Below are 24,419 nucleotides of genomic sequence, written 5' to 3' on the forward strand. Positions count from 1 at the left end.
CAGTTGATCATATTTGATGCATCTTGACTATACCAGATAGCGGTAGGGAGGATGAAGCATAAAACTGTATCGAACAACTTGTATTCCAGTTGGATAGTCATTGCAGTTCCTAATTTGTTAGGGTTGTAGGAGATAAATGGTTGCTGGGCACACCTATGATCTTGTATCCTTTCCTTGAAATAAGCCAGGGCTCATTAGCAATGTAAGTTGTGCTGTGATTTTTCTCTTTCATTTTTTATGTGGCTTTGGAAAGAAAGCTGGTAGGGAAATCATTTCATTCAGATGAAAGGCGGCTACTACTTTCAGTAAGAATTTTGGATGTGGCCATAACAGCACCTTGTCATGGAAGAATTGCAGATAAGGCACGATATGAGCTAAAGCTCATCTTGTAGAGGTAACTGCTATTAGGAATAGAATAGAACCTTCCATGTTAGGTACTTTAGAGACACCATTGACAGGAGTTTGAATGAGCTCACCATTAGAACTATGTTAATGCCCCAACGTATTGTAGGCTTTTGTATTGATGGATGCAGGTGAAGTAAGCCTTTAAAGAAGCAAGAGATCAATGAATGTGTTGAAATGGAAAGTCTCTCCACTCGGTAGTGATAAGCTGCAACAGCGCTCAAATGAACCCTCACTGACGAGGTCTGAAGGCCTGACTGACACAGGCAGTATAAGTAATTAAGCAAGAGCTTCAGGAAGCAATTAAAAGGCTCAATGGACTGAGATCTACACCACTCTGCATAATGTTTCCATTTGAAGGAATAATTGTGGTGAGTGGATAGTTTCCTTGAAGAGAGAAGGACCCTTCTTCCTCCAACCTGAATACATACAACTTCTCAGAGAATGATTGCAGTGAATATGCCACCTCCTTGTTAAATAAAATAAATAGATTAAAAACTCAATTCCCCACTTGCTCACCAACAAAAGAACATGAAGATAAACTTGAAAGTCCTACATGGAACACATTCGACATAGTAACCAAACTAAAAAATAAATCAAATCATTACCAAAATTAAGCCTGCTGTCCACTCACTAGACCCAATTCCGTCAAGTTCCCTGAAAATAATACATAACGTAATCACTCCAACAATCACAACCATAATCAACCACTTGCTCTCAGAAGGGTTGGTCCCATGTGGAGTAGTACTGCCAGAATGTGGGTGGCTGGTCTGTTGATAGCATCAGGGACTGCACCACTACATTTTGCTCTTTGATCTGGGCGATCATTTCCCAAAGTTTGTCACCGAAAAGATTATCCCCTACGCACAGTAGGTTGGCAAGCTTTTCATGCACATCTTCTCTAATCACGCTGGCTCTCAACCATGCCATGCGACAGGCAGCAATGGAAGTTGCGGACGTACATGATTTTATCTCAAAATCTCCATTGATGACTGTTATGAATTGCTATGCCCGCGGGTCCCCCCGCGAGCAGGCACGGACACTCACCACACAGCGTCTTCGCCGATGCGGCAGGACGCCGCCATCGGCCTACCCACGCGGCCGGAGCCGCAGCTTGAGGTTCCCCATGCGGCCCAGAGGCCGCCTGCGCTGTCTTCTAGGCTCCGCGGATGGAGCCGCGGCTTTCTTCGGGGCAGGGACGCCCCCGACGTCTTCGTCATCTTTGCGGCTGGAGGCCGCAAAAGCCCCGGTGTTTCCTGACGGCTGGAGCCGCCCTCGGAGCCGCTGCACTCATCGGAGTCTGGTCCAGACTCTCCCCTGCCTCTCTGACGCTGCCGGCGTGCAGACGCTGTGCAGGCCGTTGTCCACGGTCCTGCACAGCCCTGCTCCTGCTCTCTGCTAGGCGCGCGGCCGCATCTCTCTTTACTATTTAAAGGGCCAGACACAGGAAGTGTCTGGGCCCCACCTTGTGGACTACTTCCTGCTTCAGCCCTATATAGGGCTGCTTCGTTCATTGTCCAGGGCCTTGCATCGTCGTTGGTCTTCACCCTGGAGGCTCCTGCCTGCCAGGGCCCTTGTAAGGTCTTTTCGTGGAGCTCCTCATCTTGATGTCTTGTTCCTTGTTCCATGTCTTCGCCTGAGGTCCATGTCCAGGTGTCTTCAAGCCTTCGTCCTGGTATTCCTGCCTTCCTGGATGTTCCTTCCTGACGCCACGCCTCGTCTCTGCTCTCGAGCCTTCTGGTACCGGTAGGCCGGGGGTCCCTCAGATGCAGTATTCCTGGGTGGACTGCCTGCTGGTGGACGGTTGTCCTGTGCTCCTGAGCCGTCAAGTTCCTGATGTGTCTTCCTGTGCTGTCCCGCTCCCGTCGTGGTCCGTGACCAGCCTTGGGGCTGTATAGGGCGCGTAACGGACAGGGTGGTCTGCGACTCAGTCCCGTGGATGGCCTGAGTAGGGCGCCCTGAGAGACAGTGCCAATGTCCATGCCCTGTGTCTGCCTTGTGATGCCATGTGTCTTCGTCTGCGATGCCGTCCGCATCGATCCCAAGTGTCTCGTCTGCGATGCCGTCCGCATCGATCCTGGTGTCATGTATCCATAGCCCTGGTGCCACGTCTTCTGCCAAGTGTTTTCGTGCCATGTGATGCCGTTGCATCAACTCCAGTGTCTTCGTGTCAAGGCCCGTCTGCCCTCAACCTCAGGCCAGGCCTGCTGCTCCATGCTGCTCGCAGCAGGCCCGAAAGGGCCCGGAATGGTCGGAGGACCATTCACCTTCCAACATCCTCGGATGTTTGGCCATGGGAGCTTGCCGGCCTGGCAGAGGGTAGAGTGTTCAGCCATGCGGAGCCACCGTCACCCTTGGTTCGGCCCTGGACGGCCTGGGTTGGGCTGAGGCCCAAGGGCACACAAAAACCACCGTACACAACAGAATGCAAGGCCTTTCGAGGCCTGTTCGTAACAGATGACGATGGAGATAAGGGAGGAAACAGTCCGAGTGAGGAAAGGCTGGCATGCTGGGCTCTCTCGGGCATGGAGGAGCCTTCCCAGGACGCAGAGCTCCATGGGAAGACTTGGTTATTCAAACAAGCATTCCCGTAGAGCTAAGAGCAGGATGAAAGTCAGTCACATATTATCCGATTACCCCAGCATATTTCACATAACCTTGTTATTTAACCATGTTATTTTCTCATTAACCCTCTTGTTATTTTATTAATTGTTATTTTATTTATTGTCATTTTATTTATTGCCATTTTTTTTCATTGTTATTTATTGTTATTTATTTATTTATTGTTATTTTATTTATTGTTTTTTATTAATTAATTGTTAGCATTGTTATATATATATTTTTTCTGTTTCTTGGATTAACTATGTTCATTGTAAACCGCTAACTTGAAGCGATAGTTACTGTTCATTGTAAACCGGAGTGATATGTATATTATACAGGAACCTCCGGTATATAAATCTTTAAATAAATAAATAAATAAATGGGCTTGCCTCTCTGGGTAGAGACTGACTTGCATGAAGTTCTTCTTGTCCTAGGTCTGGAACTGGGAAATGAAATTCCAAGGGCCACACTTTGGGCTGCAAGGATGAAAAAAGCCCCTAATTATAGACAAAATGTGTTCCATTGTGAGGATTTTGAATCTGGAGACAATGGGGTACCTTTAGTGGCCACCACAATACAAAAACAGTTAATAATTAAAGTGCAACGAACTACACTTGTCTCTCAAAAAGACGTCGCAAAAACAAAAAAATTTTTTTTTTTTTTAATTTTTTGTGCATGAAATTTATCTGAAAGTGTGGACCATCATACCACCCTTGGTTGATTTAGGCAGTTAGCCCCGTTTTACAACCACAACGGGTCACATTTAATCATCGGTCCAGAAATGTCCTTCACTACTTTATTAAATTTTACTTTTTCATCTTATTTTTGTTCATTTATAATAAAATCTTGTTGATGCTATTAAAGTAAGTATATTTGAAGCGGAATTTTCTTACTTGTGTGGAGCGCCACAGCGTTTCCAAACCTTTGTCTTCAGTGTATTTTTTACTTGTGCGGAGCGCAGCCGCGCTTCCGAAACTTATCTTCAATGCTGCCGTCTCTTGTTAGCAGAGAATGAGATGAACTTCCGAATGAGGGTGCTCATACATCTACGAGCTCCTATAGTCCGACGTACGTTTCGCAATTTGTGCTGCTTCAGGGACTATGTTCTAGTCAGGAAGCTGTAAAATTTGAACTTGACAAGGTGCAAGGTTAATTCCCGCCAACATAGCTTCAATACTTAAATGCCTGAATATTTTCTTCCGTCTAATTCATACGGTGTTTGATGCCTATAACAATGACAATAAATATGATACCACATATGTTTTTTTGCACACACACTTTTTAAACATAAGATATGCACTTTCCCAGTGGATTACAAGAATGAACATGATCACGGTCTCCTCTTACCGCACTCAGTGGCTTGGTCCTCTTACCGGCATTCTGCTGAATTGCCGCGAGATCTGCCATGATTTTATAAGATCACCCTGCTCCTCCGGTGTGTTTGATTCAACAGGTGAGTGGATTTACATAAAGTGAATCCACTCTATTTCTTTGTTAAGGCCACCGGGGGTCACTGTGTCTAATTGGTAAATCCAGCGTTGTTCGCATTGTGGCAGATCTCGCGGCAATTCAGCAGAATGCCGGTAAGAGGACCAAGCCACTGAGTGCGGTAAGAGGAGACCGTGATCATGTTCATTCTTGTAATCCACTGGGAAAGTACATATCTTATGTTTAAAAAGTGTGTGTGCAAAAAAACATATGTGGTATCATATTTATTATCATTGTTATAGGCATCAAACACCGTATGAATTAGACGGAAGCAAATATTCAGGCATTTAAGTATTGAAGCTATGTTGGCGGGAATTAACCTTGCACCTTGTCAAGTTCAAATTTTACAGCTTCCTGACTAGAACATAGTCCCTGAAGCAGCACAAATTGCGAAACGTACGTCGGACTATAGGAGCTCGTAGATGTATGAGCACCCTCATTCGGAAGTTCATCTCATTCTCTGCTAACAAGAGACGGCAGCATTGAAGATAAGTTTCGGAAGCGCGGCTGCGCTCCGCACAAGTAAAAAATACACTGAAGACAAAGGTTTGGAAACGCTGTGGCGCTCCACACAAGTAAGAAAATTCCGCTTCAAATATACTTACTTTAATAGCATCAACAAGATTTTATTATAAATGAACAAAAATAAGATGAAAAAGTAAAATTTAATAAAGTAGTGAAGGACATTTCTGGACCGATGATTAAATGGTACCTTTAGTGGCCCCATATGCCGAGGTAGAGAAGTTCAAGGTCATCTGTGGGCCCTAGGTGGAGGAATAGTCGCTAGGTGAATGCGGAGGCCGAAGAATGTTGAGATCTACACTGTAAAGGTTCCTCATATGGTGTTCTGTGTCTTGGGAATAGAACTTCCTGTAACTGGGGTTCCCTCTGCCGCCTCAGTGACACCACAGATAAGTCAGATTAGACATGCAGGTCACTCTGGGATGAAATGGAGGAAACGACAAATGGTGATCTCTGAAGAATATGATTGATCAGATACACAATATTAGGAAGGAAAAATACCCAGACGCCTCTGCTGTACTGTGGCCTGTCAGAGGTGAATGAACTCTGAGTGCCTTTCTGAGCATGACTTGCAGAATATCCCTGAGATCGACCTACTGGCAGGCTCTGTAAAGCCTATAATTACAGGCCAGGAAGGCATCAATGACAATGTTTGCACCACAATACAGGGAAGCTGGGTCCAGGATGCAAGCTTTTGTCTTACAAATGCATATCTCAACGGACAGGAGCCAGGTGAAAAGATTCTTCTTTAAGGTTACAGTTTTAATTAAGTCCTGGCTCCAGAAAACGGAATGCATGCAGAGCTTCTATTCAAACTAGAGACTGGCTATGTGTGTACACAACAAAGAAGAACAACAGGATACTAGAAGGAATACAGTGCATCAAAGCCAGGGTGATAAAGGAACTTTTATGGTGGAAGGGTGGTTTCAGGGAAGACAAGTAAATAATATGATTTTTACAAATGAATGAAGGGTGTCCTCACAAGCATTTCCTATACATGATAGATTGTCATGACAACAGCATAATGTATCTTTGTAAATAAGTCTTTGGGCAGTCACGTCATTCATTCTGGAAACTTCAGTAGTGCTGTATTTTGATTATATAAGTCAGGGCATGTCATATATTCATTGAGATGCTAGTTATTACAGATAGAGGGCATAAAGCAACTCCCAGGAACACTTGTCTTTGACTCTTCTTTAAAAAGCCAAAATAAATTAAATTTTAAACCTCTTGCTGAGTTGAAGTGTTCTTGTTGCCCTGGCTTTGAGTCCAGAAATTATTGACATCTCACAGGAGACAACCATGGTACTTAAACGTAAGTTTGAAGCACAGGTTCCACCTCCACTGCGACATCTGGATCTGGTGTTCTTTTCCTTTCTTGCTAAATCCCAGGATGTTGAGGTTTCCAAGAATGGAGGCCACTTTTGGTTGCTTTGGGTCGTGGCTATATCCCCTGTGTCATATTTATTTAGATTTTTTTATTCCAGTTTTCAGCACTTCAAAGTGTACATCAAAGCCGATTACATTCAAGTACTATAAGTATTTCCCTATCCCCACAGGGCTTACAATCTAATTTTGTACCTGAGGCAAAAGAGGGTAAAATGACTTGCCCAAGGTCACAAGGAGCAACAGTGGGATTTGAACACTGGTTTTCCAGAGTCGTACCCTACTGCTCTAACCACTAGGCTACTCCTTCACTACTTATGCCTAGAAGGTGAAGCCAATTTGCTTGTATGATGCTTCAAATGCTTTGTTGATGCAGTAGATGCATTGCTTGGTGTTGGCGTCGATGCATCATGCATCAAAGTTTTGGCCTGCGTTGGCCATCCTGCACCCTGCAATGACGTATGATCGTCACATTGGGATGCATTGGCTGCTAAGGCTCCTGACATCGATTTGGTGTGATCCGCAAAGCAGACGATGATGCCACTTTCATTGGAACTGACTATGCAGATACTAATTTTTTGACTGCTTCTGCGTCACCACCCCAATTCCCAAAGCACTGCCCTTACTTGTGTGGGCTTTGGCTTCAGTATGCTTAGAACGCTTGACTTTTGGCTTCAAGGCCACTGTGGAATTCTCCGGTCCAGTTGATGAAGCACATCTCTGTTTTTCCTGACTGTGGGACTTTGTCCCCAGCGAGGATTGAATGGAGTGCCGTGGGGGGGGGGGGGGGGGGGGTGGGCACATAGCTGTCCGATGCTGATGAGCCAGCCTCCACCTCATGCAGCCAGGCTAGCTTTTCAGCCCACTGCCATCAGGCCCATAGGTGTGACATGTGTCCACAATCTCTGCATGCGTCCTGGATGTGGTCTGGCCCCAGGCATTGATAACAGTAGTTATGTCCATATGTCATGGACATATGTCCACACTGATAGTACTTAAATCCTGGTGCCTTCTAAGACATGGTGAGCACTTAAAAGTGCTGTTTTGGGGATCATGTTAGCAAAAATATATCCTGTTCAGCAGAAACTGAGGAGAGTGAGAAGATTTGCATCTGTGCCTTGGCGTGGAAAAAAAGCAACTGAGAACTCTAGAATTGGGCGGTCATGCAGGAACCACTGCATATGAGCAGAGCATCAAAGCTCTGCTACTTTGAAAGAGTTCTGTACCGTGCTCCGTCAGATGATGTCACCCAAGACAGCATGGCTAATTCAGTCTGCTTATCGACGGAAAATAGAACATCCACAGTTATTATACTCATAGATGACTGAGGATTTCACTATGAGCTCTCAGTAGAAGCTGTTGAAGATACAGTTCCCTCATGTCTACAAAAATTCTTGCATGAAAAACAAAATATTCCCTACAGCCAGATTTTCCATTATCATAATGCAATGCAACAAATTCCACCAATGCAAATACAAAGGAGGATTGGTTTCTCTCCATTATTTTAAAATCAACTCTTCTGGAGGAAGTGACATCACCACCCAACATGGCTGCTTAAGCCCGTAGCTCCCATTCTGACCTAGCTTAATCCCCTGGCATTGATCCTCCACGGACTTTGATCATGTTCCCCAAGTCCATCTGCAGCCTTCTTTGGTGGCGGAATGGTGTCACACAAAAAGAAAGTTGATTTACAGAAGTACTCCTTCACAAACATAAGAACATAAGATTTTGCCATACTAGGTCAGACCAAAGGTCTATGAAGCCCAGTATCCTGTTTCCAACAGTGGACAAGCCAGGTCATAACTACCTGGCAGGATCCCAAAAGGTTGATAGATTCCAAGCTGTTATATCCCAGGGATAAGCAGTGGAGTTCTTCATATCCACTTTAATGGTTTATGGACTTTTCTTCCAGAAATTTAGCCAAACTTTATTTTAGACCCAGCTACACTAACAGCTTTTACCGTATCTGGCAACAAATTCCAGAGTGGTGTTATGCATGGAGTAAAATATTTTCTCCTATTTGTCTTAAATGTATTAACTAGTAACTTTGTATATCCTAGTTTTATACATTTTGAAAGAGTAAACAACCGCTGCGTTGTTGGAAGTGGGCCCCAATGGCAGCCTGCAGGCCGATCCTGCGACCTCGGAGGTGAGCGGAGCAATTGGGGCGAGGCGGGAGAAGCTGCGCTGACTCGGGTGGACTTTCTAAATTGTTTTGGAGCACTACACAAGGACATGGCTGGCCTGAAAACTGAATTGCAGGGCTTGCTTTCTGAGATGAGTGCGATTATTCTAGAGCTGGGGAGGCGGGTTGAGGACACCGAGGCCTGCCTGGAGGATCAGGTCTCGGAGCTGGCAGGCTGCAAGATAGTCCAAAACAAACTTCTGCAAACGAATCAAGATTTAATGAACCCCACTGAGGACCTAGAGAATAGGTCTAGGAAAGCGAATGTAAGATTCCGTGGGCTACCAGAGAGCCCTGAATTCACTGATTGCAGGAAAGTGGTTATTGATATCAGTGAGATGGTCCTGGGAATGCACGCAGAACTGAAGGAGATCCCTGCAGTGAAACTGGAAAGGAAGCACAGAGCACTGGGGGCTATTTGCAACAACCAGCCGTGTGACATCATAGCTTGTTAACACAGTGGTGGCCCAGAAATCTGGATCTATCATCTGGAAGGGCCATAAAGTGGAAATGTATCAAGATCTAGCAATCTTGAAAATTCGCAAGTGCAGAGAGTTTAGAGAAACTGTGGCCACTCTGCGCGGGAACAATGTCAAATACCGGTGGCTTTTTCCATTTGGACTGAGCTTTAGCATAGCTGGAGAGACCTTTTGGGTCATGACTTTGGCCAAGGCAGTAGATATCCTGCAAGCCGCAGGTCTGGAAATAACACCTTCTGCTCCTACTGTGTCCATTTCCGGAATCAGAATACGAAATGACACTCCAAGATGGCAGCATGTGGACAGGTGAGGAAGACGCCTCCGAAGGCATTCTCATGGTTCACTCCCCTCCAGGGAGCTCCCTACTTGAACTGGATGACATTTTTGGCTTGCAAGCTGGTTGCTTCTTCATTGGGCCAGAGCGTTCCTGTAACTCAATTCTCATTTATTGCCTTAAGTTTTAGTGCAGTGTGCGGGGTGATTCTCCTAACAACATATGCTTTTGTATTTATGGGTATGTCGGGGCTGGGGTGAGGGGGTATGCCGGAGCGGTGCCTTCATTCCTCATGATGGTGACCTACCAGGGCAGGAGGTGGACTTGAGCCAAGGGAGTTTGTGGGTTAGGGGAGGTTGGCTTCGGGGGGGGGGGGGGGGGGGGGGGGTAGAAACGGGTGGTTGAATTACTGTTTGGATTTGGTGATAGGATATGATCTAAGGAGGGGCAGACCAAATTGTTATCTGCTTGATATAGCTTGGTGGGGTATGATAGCTTTTAGGGTACTTGCAAAATGGCTGGGTTGCGTATAATATCTATTAATACTAAAGGTTTAAATACTCCTGCCAAAAAAACATTTTTATTTCAAGAGGCTAGGAGTTTATGAGGCAACGTTATCTTTTGTCCGTAAATCCATCTACTTAAATGAACGGAACGGCTGCTGTGGGACATGTTCTTTCCTCAGCAGTATTTGGCCTCAGCCACGGTCAAAAAGAAATATTGTGGAGTGGGTATCTTGCACGCAAAAATTTGAATAGCAGATGTTAATGATGTTAGATGTGATTGAGAGTGATATATCTGCCCTCCCTAAATCATGTTTGATGGCATATTGTTTACACTACTTTCTATTTATGGCCCGAATATAGAATAAGGTCCTTTTTTTTTTTTTAAGAAGTATTTCTATTCTTCTGGAACAAAGGGAGGAGGATCATGTAATTTTGGGGGGAGACTTCAGCCTTACTAGGTATCCGTATTTAGACATTTCTAACCCAGGTATAGGGGGCTCCTGATGTCATAGACAGGCTCTTAAAAATCTAATCTCTGACCAGGGTTTGGTCGATATCTGGCACTCGCAGAACCCTACTGCATGTAATTTCACCTATTTCTCTGACACTCACCAGTCTTACTCCCATATACACTTCTTTCTTATTGATAAATCTATGGTGGATCTGTTCACTGAGGCTGAAGCGGGCACTACGACCTGGTCCGATCATTCCCCGATTTGGGTGGCTCTGCACTTGCAGAGTGGGGGGGGGGGCAGCACTATTGGCATTTCAATGATAGTTTACTGGATGGCAAATCTTTTATAGACTCCCTCCCAGATGATATCCAAGAATATCTGGACCTCAATCGAATTGGGGATGTATCTCCTAGCATAGTTTGGGACTGCATGAAAGCTGTGGTCAGGGGTAAGTTTATTTCCCAGGCAACCTTCCTTAGGAATGAGAGGTGTGCTCAAAGGCTGCATCTCATGCAGCGCATTGCTAAACCGGAGTTGAGTCATAAGCGCACTTTGGACCCTAAGAAGCTTGAGGAATTGAAGGTCACAAGAAGGGCTACAGGTATTAGATCTGGCAAAAAAGGCGTTCCAACTAGATATGCTCAAGCAAAGGCATCTTGAGCTTAGCAATAAAGCGGGGAGTTTGCTTGCCCGGAAATTGAAGGAGCGAACTGCACAATCTTTCATACTAAAATCAAGGATAAGTCGGGGTCTTTTCTTTATGAATCTGAGGATATAAGTAAGCGGTTTTTGGCTTTCTTTGAGGAGCTCTATGCTTCAGACAATACAGTGGAAGAACAGGCAATTGAATTATATCTGCAGGGGGTAGAGTTGCCTTCTCTTTCTGATAGGGATCGTGAGTTATTGAATAAGGTCATTACCCATACTGAAGTCTTTCAAGCTAATCAGGACCTCAAGTTAGGGAACTCACCGAGCTTGGATGGGTTCTTAGCTAAGTCCATGCTGTGGTGAGTGGGGGTTCACTATAAGAAAATTATTCCTTACCTGCTAATTTTCGTTCCTGTAGTACCAAGGATCAGTCCAGACGGTGGGTTATGCTCACCGTCCAGCAGATGGAGTCAGAACAAAAAGCTCAAGGGGAGGTCCTATATGACCTCATCCCTCGTGCCTCAATCCTCAGTATCTAGACTTACAAAGCCAAGAAGAGAAGAGACGGAGGGATCAAGAAGTGAACATTCTCAATAAACTGCTATCAAAAATTTGAACTGAGTTAACCAACCCAAACGGAACTTGCAAACCGAACTGTAAAACCAACAAGCCCTGGGGCCCCAGGGAGTGTCGGAGAGAAGCAGAAAGAGTAGGATTGACGATCAGGGGCGTACCCCAACAACAACCCCCAATTACCAGGGAGGGTGTCTGGACTGATCCTTGGTACTACAGGAACGAAAATTAGCAGGTAAGGAATAATTTTCTTTTCCCTGTACGTACCAGGATCAGTCCAGACGGTGGGATGTACCAAAGCTTCCCTACAACGGGTAGGCCAAGGAAAACCCTGCTCGAATGACACTATCTCCGAAGACCCGAAAACGGGAGCCCAGACATACAAACGATAGTGTCTAGAAAAAGTATGGAGTGACTTCCAGGTGGCCGCTCTGCAGATCTCCTGTGAGGATACCGACGTACTTTCTGCCCAAGACGCTTGTGCTCGAAGGGAGTGGGCCTTAACTCCCAGTGGTGGCTGACGACCAGCCCCGAGGTACGCAGAAGCAATCGCACACTTCAGCCAGCGGGCGATGGTGGTCTTGGAAGCCATACGACCCTTCCTAGGTCCCGACCAGAGGACAAACAAATGATCCGAGAGACGGAAGTCATTGGTGGATGCTAAATATTGCATCAGACATCTCTTGACATCCAAGGTTCGAAGCTGCCTGGAGTCCTCCAATGAGAAGGAAGGTAGTTCCACCAACTGATTGAGATGAAAAGCCGAGACTACCTTCGGTAGAAAGGAGGGTACCGTGCATAAGGAAACCCCGCCCTCAGTGAAACGGAGATTTGGCTCTCGACAGGACAGAGCCTGGAGCTCCGAGATGCGGCGCACTGAACTAATTGCCACCAGAAAAATAGTCTTAAAGGTGAGATCCTTGATGGTGGCCGTCCGCAAGGGCTCGAAGGGTGGGCCACAGAGGACCCGGAGCACCAAGTTGAGACTCCAAGACGGACAGGGTGGTCTAGACGGCGGCTTCAGCTGCCGCACCCTTGAGGAAGCGCAGAATATCCGGATGCGATGAGAGCAGTGAATCCTTTCCATTGTGGAGAAGAGCTCCTAAAGCCGCCACCTGGACCCTAATGGAGTTATACGCGAGCCCCATCTCCAGGCCAGCCTGTAGGAAATCAAGGATCTGAACCACCGAGGCGCGAGCCGGAAAAATGGAACGCGAAACGCACCAATCCTCAAAAACCTTCCACACCCTCACGTACGTAACGGAGGTGGACGTCTTCCGAGCCTGCAGCAGAGTGGAAATCACCGCCTCCGGATACCCCCGACGCCTCAACTTGTGCCTCTCAAAAGCCAGGCCGCAAGACAGAAGCGATATGCCTCCTCGAAAAATATGGGGCCTTGTCGGAGAAGTCGCGGGAGGTGACCGAGACGGATCGGCCCCTTGTGAGCTAGGTTGAGAAGGTCCGTGAACCACAGGCACCGAGGCCACTCCGGTGGTACCAGGATTACCGGCCCTGGGTGAGTTTCTATCCGTCAAAGCACTTTCCCCACCAAAGACCACGGTGGGAAGACATACAAGAGGACCTGCCTGGGCCATGGAAGAACCAGGGCATCGACCCCTTCCGCGCCGTGCTCCCTTCTGCGACTGAAGAAGCGAGGTGCTTTTGCGTTTCTGGCTGTGGCCATAAGGTCCATGTGAGGCTTCCCCCATCGACGTTCTATCAGCCTCATCGCGTCCATGGAGAGCTCCCACTCCCCGGGATCCAGACGCTGACGGCTGAGAAAATCCGCCTGAACATTGCCCACTCCTGTGATGTGAGAGGCTGATAAGCGGAGCAAGTAGAGCTCCGCCCAATGCATCAGCTTTTCCGCTTCCCACGCGACAAGTCGGCTCCTCGTGCCTCCCTGACGATTGATGTACGACACCGTGGTTGCGTTGTCTGACAGGATCCTGACTGCCCGCTGGCGAACCAGCGGGAGGAATCCCTGCAGGGCGAGGCGAACCACCCTGGTCTCCAGGCGATTGATGGGCCACTGCATCTGTTCCTACTTCCACCTGCCTTGGGTGGAGCTCGACCGACAGACCACCCCCCAGCCGGTAAGGCTGGCGTCCGTGGTGACCACCACCCAGTACGGCGTCTCAAAGGACACTCCCTGGGCCAGGCTTCGGGAATCCAACCACCAGCGGAGGCTGAGACGAGCTGTCACCGGGATCGGGAGGACCGCCTGGTAATCCCATGACACCGGCTTCCACCGGGACAGCAATGCCTTCTGAAGAGGACGAAGGTGCGTGAAGGCCCACGGCACCAGGTCGATTGTGGAGGCCATGGTCCCCAGGACCTGTAGGTAATCCCAGGCTGTGGGTTCCGGGAGGGCCGTGAACCGCTGAATCTGCTTGCTCAACGCTTGCACCCGCTCCGGACGCAAGAACACCTTGCCCTCCCTTGTATCGAAGTGAGCGCCCAGAAAATCCAACGACTGGGAGGGCGTGAGGTTGCTCTTGTCGTAGTTGATTATCCAGCCTAGCGACCACAGGAGAAACACCACCCGGTCCACGGCTTGAAACCCCTGGGTTCGAGACTTCGCCCGAATGAGCCATTCGTCCAGGTACGGATGAACCAGGATCCCTTCTTGACGGAGAGCCGCCGCGACTACAACCACCACCTTTGTAAAAACGCACGGAGCCATGGCTAGGCCGAAGGGTAGCGCCCTGAACTGGAAATGCTGTCCCAGTATCTTGAAGCGGAGATATCGTTGGTAGTCCGGATGAATCGGGATATGAAGGTACGCCTCCGTCAGATCCAGTGAGGCGAGGAACTCCCCCGATGAACCGCAGCCAACACCGAGCGGAGAGTTTCCATGCGAAAGCGTGGAACCCGAAGAGCCTTGTTGACGGACTTGAGGTCCAGGATGGGCCGGAAAGTGCCCTCTTTCTTGGGCACCACGAAATAGATGGAGTAATGACCTTGACTCAGCTCGGAGGCGGACACCGACCTTATCGCCCCTAAGGCCAGCAGGTGATCGAGGGTCTGACGGACGGCTCTTTGTTTGTGAAGAGACCTGCATGGGGAGAAGAGGAACCTGTCCCTGGGAGTGTGGACAAAATCCAATGCGTAACCGTTCTTTAGAATGTCCAAGACCCACTGATCCGACGTGATGCGGACCCACTCTTCGTAAAAAAGAGCAAGCCGGCCCCCCACCCACGGGGTCGGCTCGTGGGTCAACCTGGCATCATTGCGCTGACCGAGGAAGAGCGAGACCCTGGAGCCTCCTTGCCAGGCCTACGCCCACGAAAGGGCTGGTTCCAGGTCTGAGAGCGAGATGACGGATTCCAGGGCGCCTGCTGCTGTCTGGTAGTCCGAGACCGACGCTGGTTCCGGGAACGGTTCCTAGAAAAACTGAACAATCTAGTGGAGCGGGGCCTGTCCTCCGGGAGTTTATAAACCGCATTCTCATTGAGAGACTTGATGATTTGGTCCAGGTAATCCCCGAAGAGGAACTTTCCCTTGAAAGGCAACGATCCCAGACGTGTCTTGGACAAGGAGTCCGCCGACCAGTTGCGGAGCCACAGAAGACGACGGGCTGCCACCTCCGCCACCACTGAACGAGATAGAACCCAGAGGAGGTCATATAGAGCATCCGCTCCATAAGCCATCACGGACTCCAACCTGTCCGCCTGCTGAGCCTCGGTAGGCGGGAGATCTTGCGAGGTGAGTAGTTGTTGACCCAACGGAGACCCGCTCTCTGCGCCAGAGAACTACAGATGGCCGCTCGAACTCCAAGCGCTGAGACCTCAAAGACTCGCTTAAGATAGACCTCCAGCTTCCTATTCTGCAGGTCCTTCAAGGCCGTGCCGCCCGTAACCGGGATGGTAGTACTCTTCGTGACTGCCAAGACCGCTGAATCCACCGCCGGGACCTTGAGGAGCTCAAGGAACTCCTCCAGGAGAGGGTAGAGTTTCTCCATAGCCCTGCTGACCTTGAGAGAGGCCTCCGGCGCGTCCCACTCCCTGGAAATTAACTGCAAGAAGCTGGGATGCGTCGGGAAACCTTGGCCAGGGGCTGGAGACTCGCCAGGAGGGGGTCCCCCTTCCTTACCTTGGGGTCTGGGGCAGCCGGCTCCGGGGGGGCATCAATGTCCATCTCCTGGAGAATATGCGGAATAAGGCCATCCAACTCCTCCGCCTGGAAAATGCGGAGGACCTTCGGATCGTCACCCTCCACCTGGGCCGACAAGGTGGGGTCCTCCCTGGCTGAATCCTGAAGCGGGTCCCCCTCCAAGATTACGGGCAGGTCCCGAGACGGCCCCGCGGGAGCCCTAGAGGGTACCTGTGCCGCCCTTAGGGGCTGCCCCAACCCCTGTGCAGGAGACCCCCCAAGGAGGCATCTAGGCGTGGTAGTTTAGCGGGGGGAGGGCCCAAGGGTGACCCCAGAGGCTGGCTGCTGCTTTGGAGGAAGGCCCGGTGCATAAGTACCACAAACTCCGGCGAGAACGCGGGCAGTCCCGGGGGAGGGCACCCCGGGAACTCTCCAGCCGGCAGCCTGCAATCCTGCTCAGCAAGGGGTGCCAAAACGGGAGGCAACGTTGATACTGGGCCCCCTGCCTCCTCATCTGAAACACCGGCGACTTCATCTGAAAACAAAATGGCCGCTGTTCCCGCGCTCAGCGAGAACGGGGCCTGCTGCTGCCGATTCGCGCAGTCATCTCCATGGTCTCCTGTGCCGTCCCCAGGTGGAGCACTGCCTTCCCCCGCGGGGAGGCAGCTCGAACAGAGTCCCTCGCTTGAGAGTGGCTCCCCTGCCGGCCGCAAGATGAGCAGGCCGCCGCGTGCGGCATGACGAGGCTCCAGGGGAGGCAGGAACCAAGCGGTGCGGCAGTGAAGGAAAAACCCCCGCGATTCGCCGTCCAAGGAGCGCGAATCACCTCTCCCCTCCCACCGACCCGAGGGGACCGCCGGGGAACAGACCTCCCAGCAGCTGGCGGCCCCGGGGAATGGAGCTTTGCGGGGCCGCGGGTTGGCGTTGACACGATGAGCACGGGGTTGGAGAGAGGGCCGAGATCAGCCCACTGACTGGAGCCCTTTGCAAGGTGAAGCAACCCTCCAGTGCCGGTAGGAACGGCAAGAGGGAGAAAACAACCTGAAGGAAAAATGTAACAAACATTTACCAAACCTGATCACAAAGGAGGGAGGGAAAATAGAAGGAAAGGAACAAGAGAGCAGCCTGTCAGCAAGTCCCTCTCGCCCTAAACCCAGCCACCACTGTAGCTGAACCTGTCCTCCTCCTAGTCAATACTAATATATATATATATATATATTTTATTTTTTTTTTTTTTCTTGATCCCTCAATAGACAGGAAAGGCCTGAAAACCTAAGATCCTGTGCTGGGGACTAGCCAGTCCCCTGCTCACATCTGCTGGAGTCAGAAGATACTGAGGATTGAGGCACAAGGGATGAGGTCATATAGGACCTCCCCTCGAGCTTTTTGTTCTGACTCCATCTGCTGGACGGGGAGCATAACCCACCGTCTGGACTGATCCTGGTACGTACAGGGAACGCAGGATTCAAATCTGGCTGGGATAACTCTATTAGCTAAAAGTGGGAGAGATGCCACACTATGTGGGTCCTATAGACCGAAATCCTTGATAAACATTGACCTAAACATTCTTGCCAAGATATTGGCCAGGTGGTTGGGGATGGTAGCACCCTATCTTATTCATGAAGACCAGTCAAGTTTTGTGCTTGAGAGACTGGCCTATGATAATGTATGAAGGGTCTTGGAGCTCATTTGGCGGTCACAACATACTCAGACTTCGTTAGTATTGCTGGCTATAGATGCCAAGAAAGCCTTTGATAGGGTTCATTGGCCATTCTTATTCAGAATCTTAGAGAAAATGAACCTGGGCCCTTATTTTATTGGCTGGCTCCACTGCCTATATACGAACCCTAGGGCTTGTCTGATAATTAACGGGGGGTATTCCTTGTCCTTTGAGGTCAAAAGGGGCACAAAGCAGGGCTGTCCCCTCTCACCATTATTATTTGTGCTATATCTTTAACCATTTGTGGCAGCGGTGTGATGTGATGCTCAGCTCACCATGTTCACTGATGATCTTTTATTTATGGTGACAGACCCAGAATCTTCCCTCCCAGTGCTATTGTAGGCTTTGCAAGCATTTGGCAGGATCTCTGGGGTTTAAGATTAATGAAGATAAATGGGATCTATTAAATATTTCAGTGTCTAGTGATTGTTTCACTCGAATTCTAGTACATCTACCCTTCCAAGCAGCCAAAGGGTGGGTAAAATATCTAGGGGTTAAAATTGGACTGGATATTCAGGGGCTGTTTGGGCTCAACTATACTCCTCTCTTACCTCATTTTCAAAAAGATTTAGATTGTTGGGACAGAATGGCTTTCTCCTGGATGGGGAGGATAGCTTTGGTTGTTAAAATGAATGTATTGCCACAAATCTGTTATTATTTTCAAACACTTCCTGTTTCAGTGCCCGATTTTTTTGTTGAAGCAATGGCAACATAGGTTGCTTCGCTTCATTTGGAAAAGTAAACCCCTAGAGTTTCCAGATCTATTTTGTTTTTGGATAAGCAGAGAGGGCGTCTGTGGGTTCCGCACCTGGAGTGGTATTTTGCTGCCTCTCAGTCAAATGCATTGTTACATTGGCATAGGGCTGGAGAACTGAAACCTTGGGCTCGTATAGTATCACAGGGAGCTGGGGACCCGCCTTTACATATTTGAGCCTGGCATAAGGGAAGGTTTAATCTTTCTGGTTTATCCCCTTTTTCCAGGTTAATTTATAAGGTTTGGAGTAAGAGGAAATCTGTATTGGTGGGGGTTAAACAGGTTTATCACCTAACTTCCTTTCTCTTTGATTGTTCCTTTCCTCCTGGAAATGAACAGAGCAGTATCGAATGTTGGAGGAAGAAGGGCTTGTATAAATGGGAGCAATTATGGGACAGTTAGAAGTTGTTGCTATTTTCAGAGTTGAGGCAATCTTACCCAGTCACAGAGTTGGACCTTTTTGCTTATGATCAGCTCTCATTACTTTTCAGCTACAAAGGTGAGTTGGGAGCTTAAGAAGGGTAGGTCTTTATTCAAACATTATTGCAATCAAGCTGAGAAGCTTACCAAACCCATCGCTAAGATATATGCCTTGTTGAATCGTGATCCCCAAGGAAAATGGCATTTCAAATTGCTTGGGAATGGGATTTGGGGGGGGGTATGTTGGCTGATAAAGACTGGGACCAGTGCTTCTTGGCAGCCAGCTGGAGTTCTGTATCATCAATTAAGGAGAATGGATATAAAGTACTTTATCATTGGTACCTAATACCTGTTCGGCTGAGCAAGATGTGTCTTGGTGCTGATGACAGGTGTTGGAAGGGGTGCGGGAGGAGGGGTACTTTTCTATATCTGTGGTGGGATTGTCCAGTCATTGGGGCATTATGGGATGCAATGCTTGATTTCATTGAATTACTGGGGGATGTTCAGGTTCCTAAGGATCCTAAAATGTGTTTATTATGTTTGCCAACCACCATGGGGACAAAGCATTTCCAGCAATGGGTCCAGCAGGTGGTTACGGCAGTTAGATGTGAAATTGCAGCTTGTTGGCATTGAACTAACGTACCTTCACTGCATGATGTGCATGCACGCCTAGATAGGGTGTTCTATATGAATAAGCTAACTCCTATACGTAATAATAAGGTGGCCAAATTTAAGGAAGTGTGGCGGCTCTATATACAATGGAAGTCTAAAAGAGACAACTGATTATCTATTCGATCTGCAGTGGCTCTGCCTAGGATCCCTACGCCAGATTTGTTAGGGTTTGTGTGGGGTTTAGTGCTGTTCCCTGGAGTGCCTTTCTTCTTTTGCTTCTCTTCTTTTATGGGGTCTATATGATGTTTTGGCTTGGACCTTTACCATAGTAACATATATGCTTTGGATATGCATTTGGCCTCCTTGGAGTTCCTACAAAGGTGAGGGGTGGTGAGGGTTGGGGTATAATAATGAAAAGGACAGCACCAATTGTTCGCCAGTTTATGTCATGGAAGCATTTCATTCACAATGTATTATAGCAATGTTTGTTGTCATGGATCTGTTTGCTACTCAGTGTTATGATTCTCTTGTGCTGATTAATAAACATTAATTTACCAAAAAAAAAATCAACTCTTCTGAGAAACAACCATAGCCCTTTACCTTAAGAACGAAAAAAATTGCCATGCTGGATAAGACCAAGGGTCCATTGAGCCCAGCATCCTGTTTCCAACAGAGGCCAAACTGGGCCACAAGAACCTGGCAATTAACCAAACACTAAGAAGATCCCATGCTACTGATGCAATTAATACCAGTGGCTATTCCCTAAGTAAACTTGATTTATAGCCATTAATGGAATTCTCCTTCAAACCTTTTTTGAACCCAGCTACGCTAACTGCACTAACCACATCCTCTGGCACAAATTCCAGAGCTTTATTGTGCATTGAGTGAAAAAGAAGTTTCTCAGATTAGTCTTAAATGTGCTACTTGCTAACTTCATGGAATGCCCCCTAGTCCTTCTATTATTTGAAAGTGTAAATAACCAATTCACATCTACTCGTTCAAGACCTCATGTTCTTAAAGACCTCTATCATATCCCCCCTCAGCCGTCTCTTCTCCAAGCTGAACAGCAAAGCAATACCATCAAAAATTCTAGATTACACAGTAAAATTAACCCTTTATTTTATTAGTCCGCCCAAAAAGTGTTAACTTCCTCCAAAATGACCTAGTGTACCTTGCTCTGTGCTATACTTAATGCATCTAAGTTTGAAATTTTTGCTTTAAAAGCCTTATGTTGAGATATAAAAGTCCTCCATAAAAGTTTTTAAAGTTCTCGTTGGCTCAAGCCAGATTTGAACCAGTGTCCTAGAAAAGAAAGGCCCTGTAACACTGACAAATTTCCTTGAGCCATCTATTCCTCTAAAGGTCTGAGGTGGCGGGAGGCAGAAAAGAGTTAAATGCACTGAGCTCTAACCAGAGATGAGAGCCCAAGATATAGCTCAAGATTTCAAAATTGCTCTTCACAGCTACATCATGCAAATTAGCGACTAAAGACAAGCTGCTTCTTTCAAAAATCAAGAAGCTCCCTTAAGTGTCTTAGAAGGGATATGAAATGGTGAAACCCCTTTCCCCTTCAAACCACCTCCATGCTGAAAGTTTTCCGAGATGATTCCAACCCTGGCCTGCTCAAGGCAGAGACTCACGGCTCTTCTTCAACAAGCATTTCACTGTCCATGTATAACGTGAAGCAGAGCCTAAGACCCTAACAATATTCAAGTCTATGCCAACACAAAGTGAAGTTTTCATAACTCTGGGATTACGAGAGACACAGACCCAGATGGACACAAACCCAGGACAGGTTTAATCTTTCCCATTTTACAATTGATTCACCTTATAATGGGTTCTAAAATCATTTATCAAAGACCACAAAACTTACATTACAGTGAGACAGTGAAATTTAAAACCCAAACCATGATTAATTCTGTGGCTGGGGTGAACCTAGGCTGCACTTGCAGTCCCAACATTCACAAACACTCCTCTGCTTTTATTTTTAGAGTTCTGAGAACAAGACCCTCAACCTTTGTATGATGCTGCCTGCATCTATCCATCTGTTGCCACAATAAGCCAGGAGCAGCCACACATCTGCCAGCAGAAGAGCGGACACAGGCAAGTGGAAGTTGTCCTACTCTATATGCTCCTCTATCCTGACTCTTCCCAACATCCCCCCATGAAACCTCAGAGTCCATGATGTAACAAGCCCCAATCCCATGAGATTTACCAGGACCACTCACCCCAAGAATGGCCGTCTCCTCACCACCTGCCCCCCTCCTTCTGTGATACCGTGCCCTGCCTTGTCCCTGATACGGGACAGAGAAGCAGCAGTTGGACATGGGTTGTATAGGCGTTAAATAATCCCCTTATACAATAAGGGGATTAGCGCCTCTACAACACATGTCCAATGCGGAGTGACTCTAATAGAGCTAATCACATGCAAATGCATGTGATTGAGGCTATTAGACATTCACTCCTAAAGCAAAAAAAAAAAAAAAAAGAAAACTTGTGTCGCACGCATTAGCCTGAGTGTGTCAGCCCTCCGCCGGTTAGGAAAACCGATGCAGAGTTTATCGGCATCGGCTTTCCTAAACACTGCACAGCCAGGGGGTTTGGGAAAATGACGCTTCTCAATTGAGTGTCCGTTTCCTGCACCCAACTGCTGATGGTTTTTTTTTTTTAATTAGTTTACTTTTTCCTCCTACTTAATATCGCAAAGATATTAAGTAGGAGGCAGTACAGAAAAGCAGTTTTTTCTGCTTTTCTGTACTGGTTTAAGGAGTGCTCAGCAATTAACGCCTGCTCCAGGCAGGCATTCATTCATGATCACTAAATGTGCATCCTAGACGCACATTTTTTTTTTTTGCATCAGGAGTGAATGTCTAATAGCCTCAATCGCATGCATTTGCATGTGATTAGCTCTATTAGAGTCACTCCGCATTGGACATGTGTTGTAGAGGCGCTAATCCCCTTATTGCATAAGGGGATTATTTAGCGCCTATACAACCCACGTCCAACTGAGCACACTGTATTGCATCAGCCCCTTATTGAGAGCACTTACTACAAAAAAAAAAAGTAGTTGTGAGGCCATGCAGATTTCTCTCCCAAATGTGATATGAAGTACAAAGTTATAACCCGAGCCTTATTGTGAGTAATCTTTGACATCTTGTCCTTCAATGCCAAGGTGTGCAATTGGTTACAATTACATGTTGTTCAATCCAGGCCAAACATCCATACACCAACAGCAAACATTTCAAAAACTACACCTCTAGTAAAAAAGTCTCCAAGATAATACAAAAAAAGTGTTGCCTCTAAATTTAACCAGAGACACCTAAAAGTAGGAGTAAGAACTTGATACCTAGAATTATGTTTGGTGTGGGGCTGGAAAGTTCTAGGCATAGCACTTACCTCTTGGTAAGTTATCCATTGATAGGGCTTGTTTTTCTTCCTAGCACCTAAACAGGGAGCATTTTCTGTGAGAAAGGAGAGGGGAAACAAAAGATTAGCACTGGTAAAAGTAGTAATAATAATATTACAATATATAATTTATTTATATTCTTTTTGTGATGGTTCAAAGCAGATTATATTCAAGTGCTGTAGGTAAGTCAAACTTGCAAGTTTTTTTTTAAAGTGCCAAGAAAATAAATCAAGCACAAATACTTGCTGTAGTTACAATACACAAGCTGGTGAAGTCCCTACCCGTGACACCAGATTAAGAATGAGAAATTACTACTTATCTGATAATTTCCTTTTCTTTAGGACAGTCAGATGAATCCAGAACAAGTGGGTTTATGTCACCTACCATCAGATGGAGACAGAACAAGCTGACGTCACAGTACATATAACCCTGCAGTGACCTCAGCCTGCCAGTATTCTCTACAAAAGCAACTGCGGACAGACTAGCAAAAAACTTGATTAAAACAGATAACCATTTATTTATTTTTAGATTTTTATATACCGGTGTTCCTGTATGGAATACAGATCACACCGGTTTACATTGAAACAGAAACATAAATTTTTGCCAAGAGGCATTACAAAGAACAAGGTTATGGAACTTGGAAAAGGGTAACTAGATTCAAAATTAACAATGTAATATAAGCATATAGGCTCAAAAGACTCATTTAGCAGTATAAACAAAACAAAAACAAAAAAGTACATCAGAATAGTCACATGAGACCTGCAGCAAGACTCTTACTAGCTGAAGTGGAAGTGTTTATGGTTCTGTAAAAGCTTGTTTAAAGAGCCAAGTTTTAAGTTTCTTTTTGAATGTAGAGTGGCAGATCTCTAGATGGATGTCTGGCGGGAGTGCGTTCCATTGAATGGGGCCAGCAGAAAATATGTTACGTTTCTGAAGCGAAGATTTTGTTGAAGGAACATGGAGAGTGCCTTTATATGCTCCTCTGATGGGTCTAGCTGAAGAGTGAAGATGAAGTTGGGTGCTTAAGTGAAGTGGGGCTATATTGTGAATTGATTTATGAATTACTGTGAGCACTTTAAAAAGAATCCTTTGCTTAATTGGAAGCCAATGGAGGAGTTTGAGAATGGGGGTAATGTGATCTCTTTTATTCGTATTTGTAAGGACTCTAGCTGCAGAGTTTTGTAACAATTGAAGGGGTTTGAAGTATGAGATTGGGAGGCCGAGATTGGTACCATGTCAATACTTGGCCAAAAAGCAACACTGAGCTCAGATAAGAACATAACACTAGTCTAGGGACTGGAGAAACACTTTCCAGTAGTAACATGTAGGCACACAGGAGGAGCAATATGCAACCACACGGCAACCAAGAGAAGGAAGCTGGATTCATCCGATTGTCCTAAAGAAAAGGAAATTATCAGGTAAGTAAGTTCTCATTTCTTAGCATTCAGTCAGATGAATCCAAAATAAGTGGGATGTACCCAAGCTACATTGTCTGTGCCAGCAAGGTGCAATGCTGATGTCGTCTGGAGATGCACCTCCGCCCATTCCATGAGTTGATCCATTTCCAGCGACACCCCCTGACTCTTGGTACCACCCTGCCTGATTGATGTAAGCCATGGTCATTGCATTGTCCAACATTACACAAACTAATCGACCTTGCAGCCTTTTCGCCGAACCGCAAACATGCTAACCGGACAGCCCTGGCTTCCAGTCAATTGATGTTCCAGAGAGTCTCTTCTGCACTCTAGCGCCCTTGCACTGTCAGCTCCTGTCAGTGAGCTCCCCAACCAAGAAGACTCACATCCGTTGTCAGCATCAGCCGGTACGGTGGGGACAGGGAAAATCCCTTTCGAAGATGATCCGCTTGCAGCCACCACTGCAGCTGGGAGGAGA

The 24,419-nt window shown here is 47.0% G+C and overlaps 1 protein-coding gene across 9 annotated transcripts in view; it reads right to left on the minus strand.

Moving 5' to 3' along the window:
- The window catches only part of ACSL1 (acyl-CoA synthetase long chain family member 1), a 292,962-nt gene that overhangs the window by 168,926 nt on the left and 99,617 nt on the right, over positions 1-24,419 (minus strand). For all 9 annotated transcript variants that reach the window (XM_029585776.1, XM_029585969.1, XM_029585859.1 and 6 more), the window contains exon 4: positions 22,517-22,581. In XM_029585776.1, the coding sequence (XP_029441636.1) occupies positions 22,517-22,581 (65 nt within the window). The remainder of the gene's footprint in view (positions 1-22,516; positions 22,582-24,419) is intronic.

Source organism: Rhinatrema bivittatum, chromosome 1, assembly GCF_901001135.1.
Source record: "Rhinatrema bivittatum chromosome 1, aRhiBiv1.1, whole genome shotgun sequence".
Classification (NCBI taxonomy): domain Eukaryota; kingdom Metazoa; phylum Chordata; class Amphibia; order Gymnophiona; family Rhinatrematidae; genus Rhinatrema; species Rhinatrema bivittatum.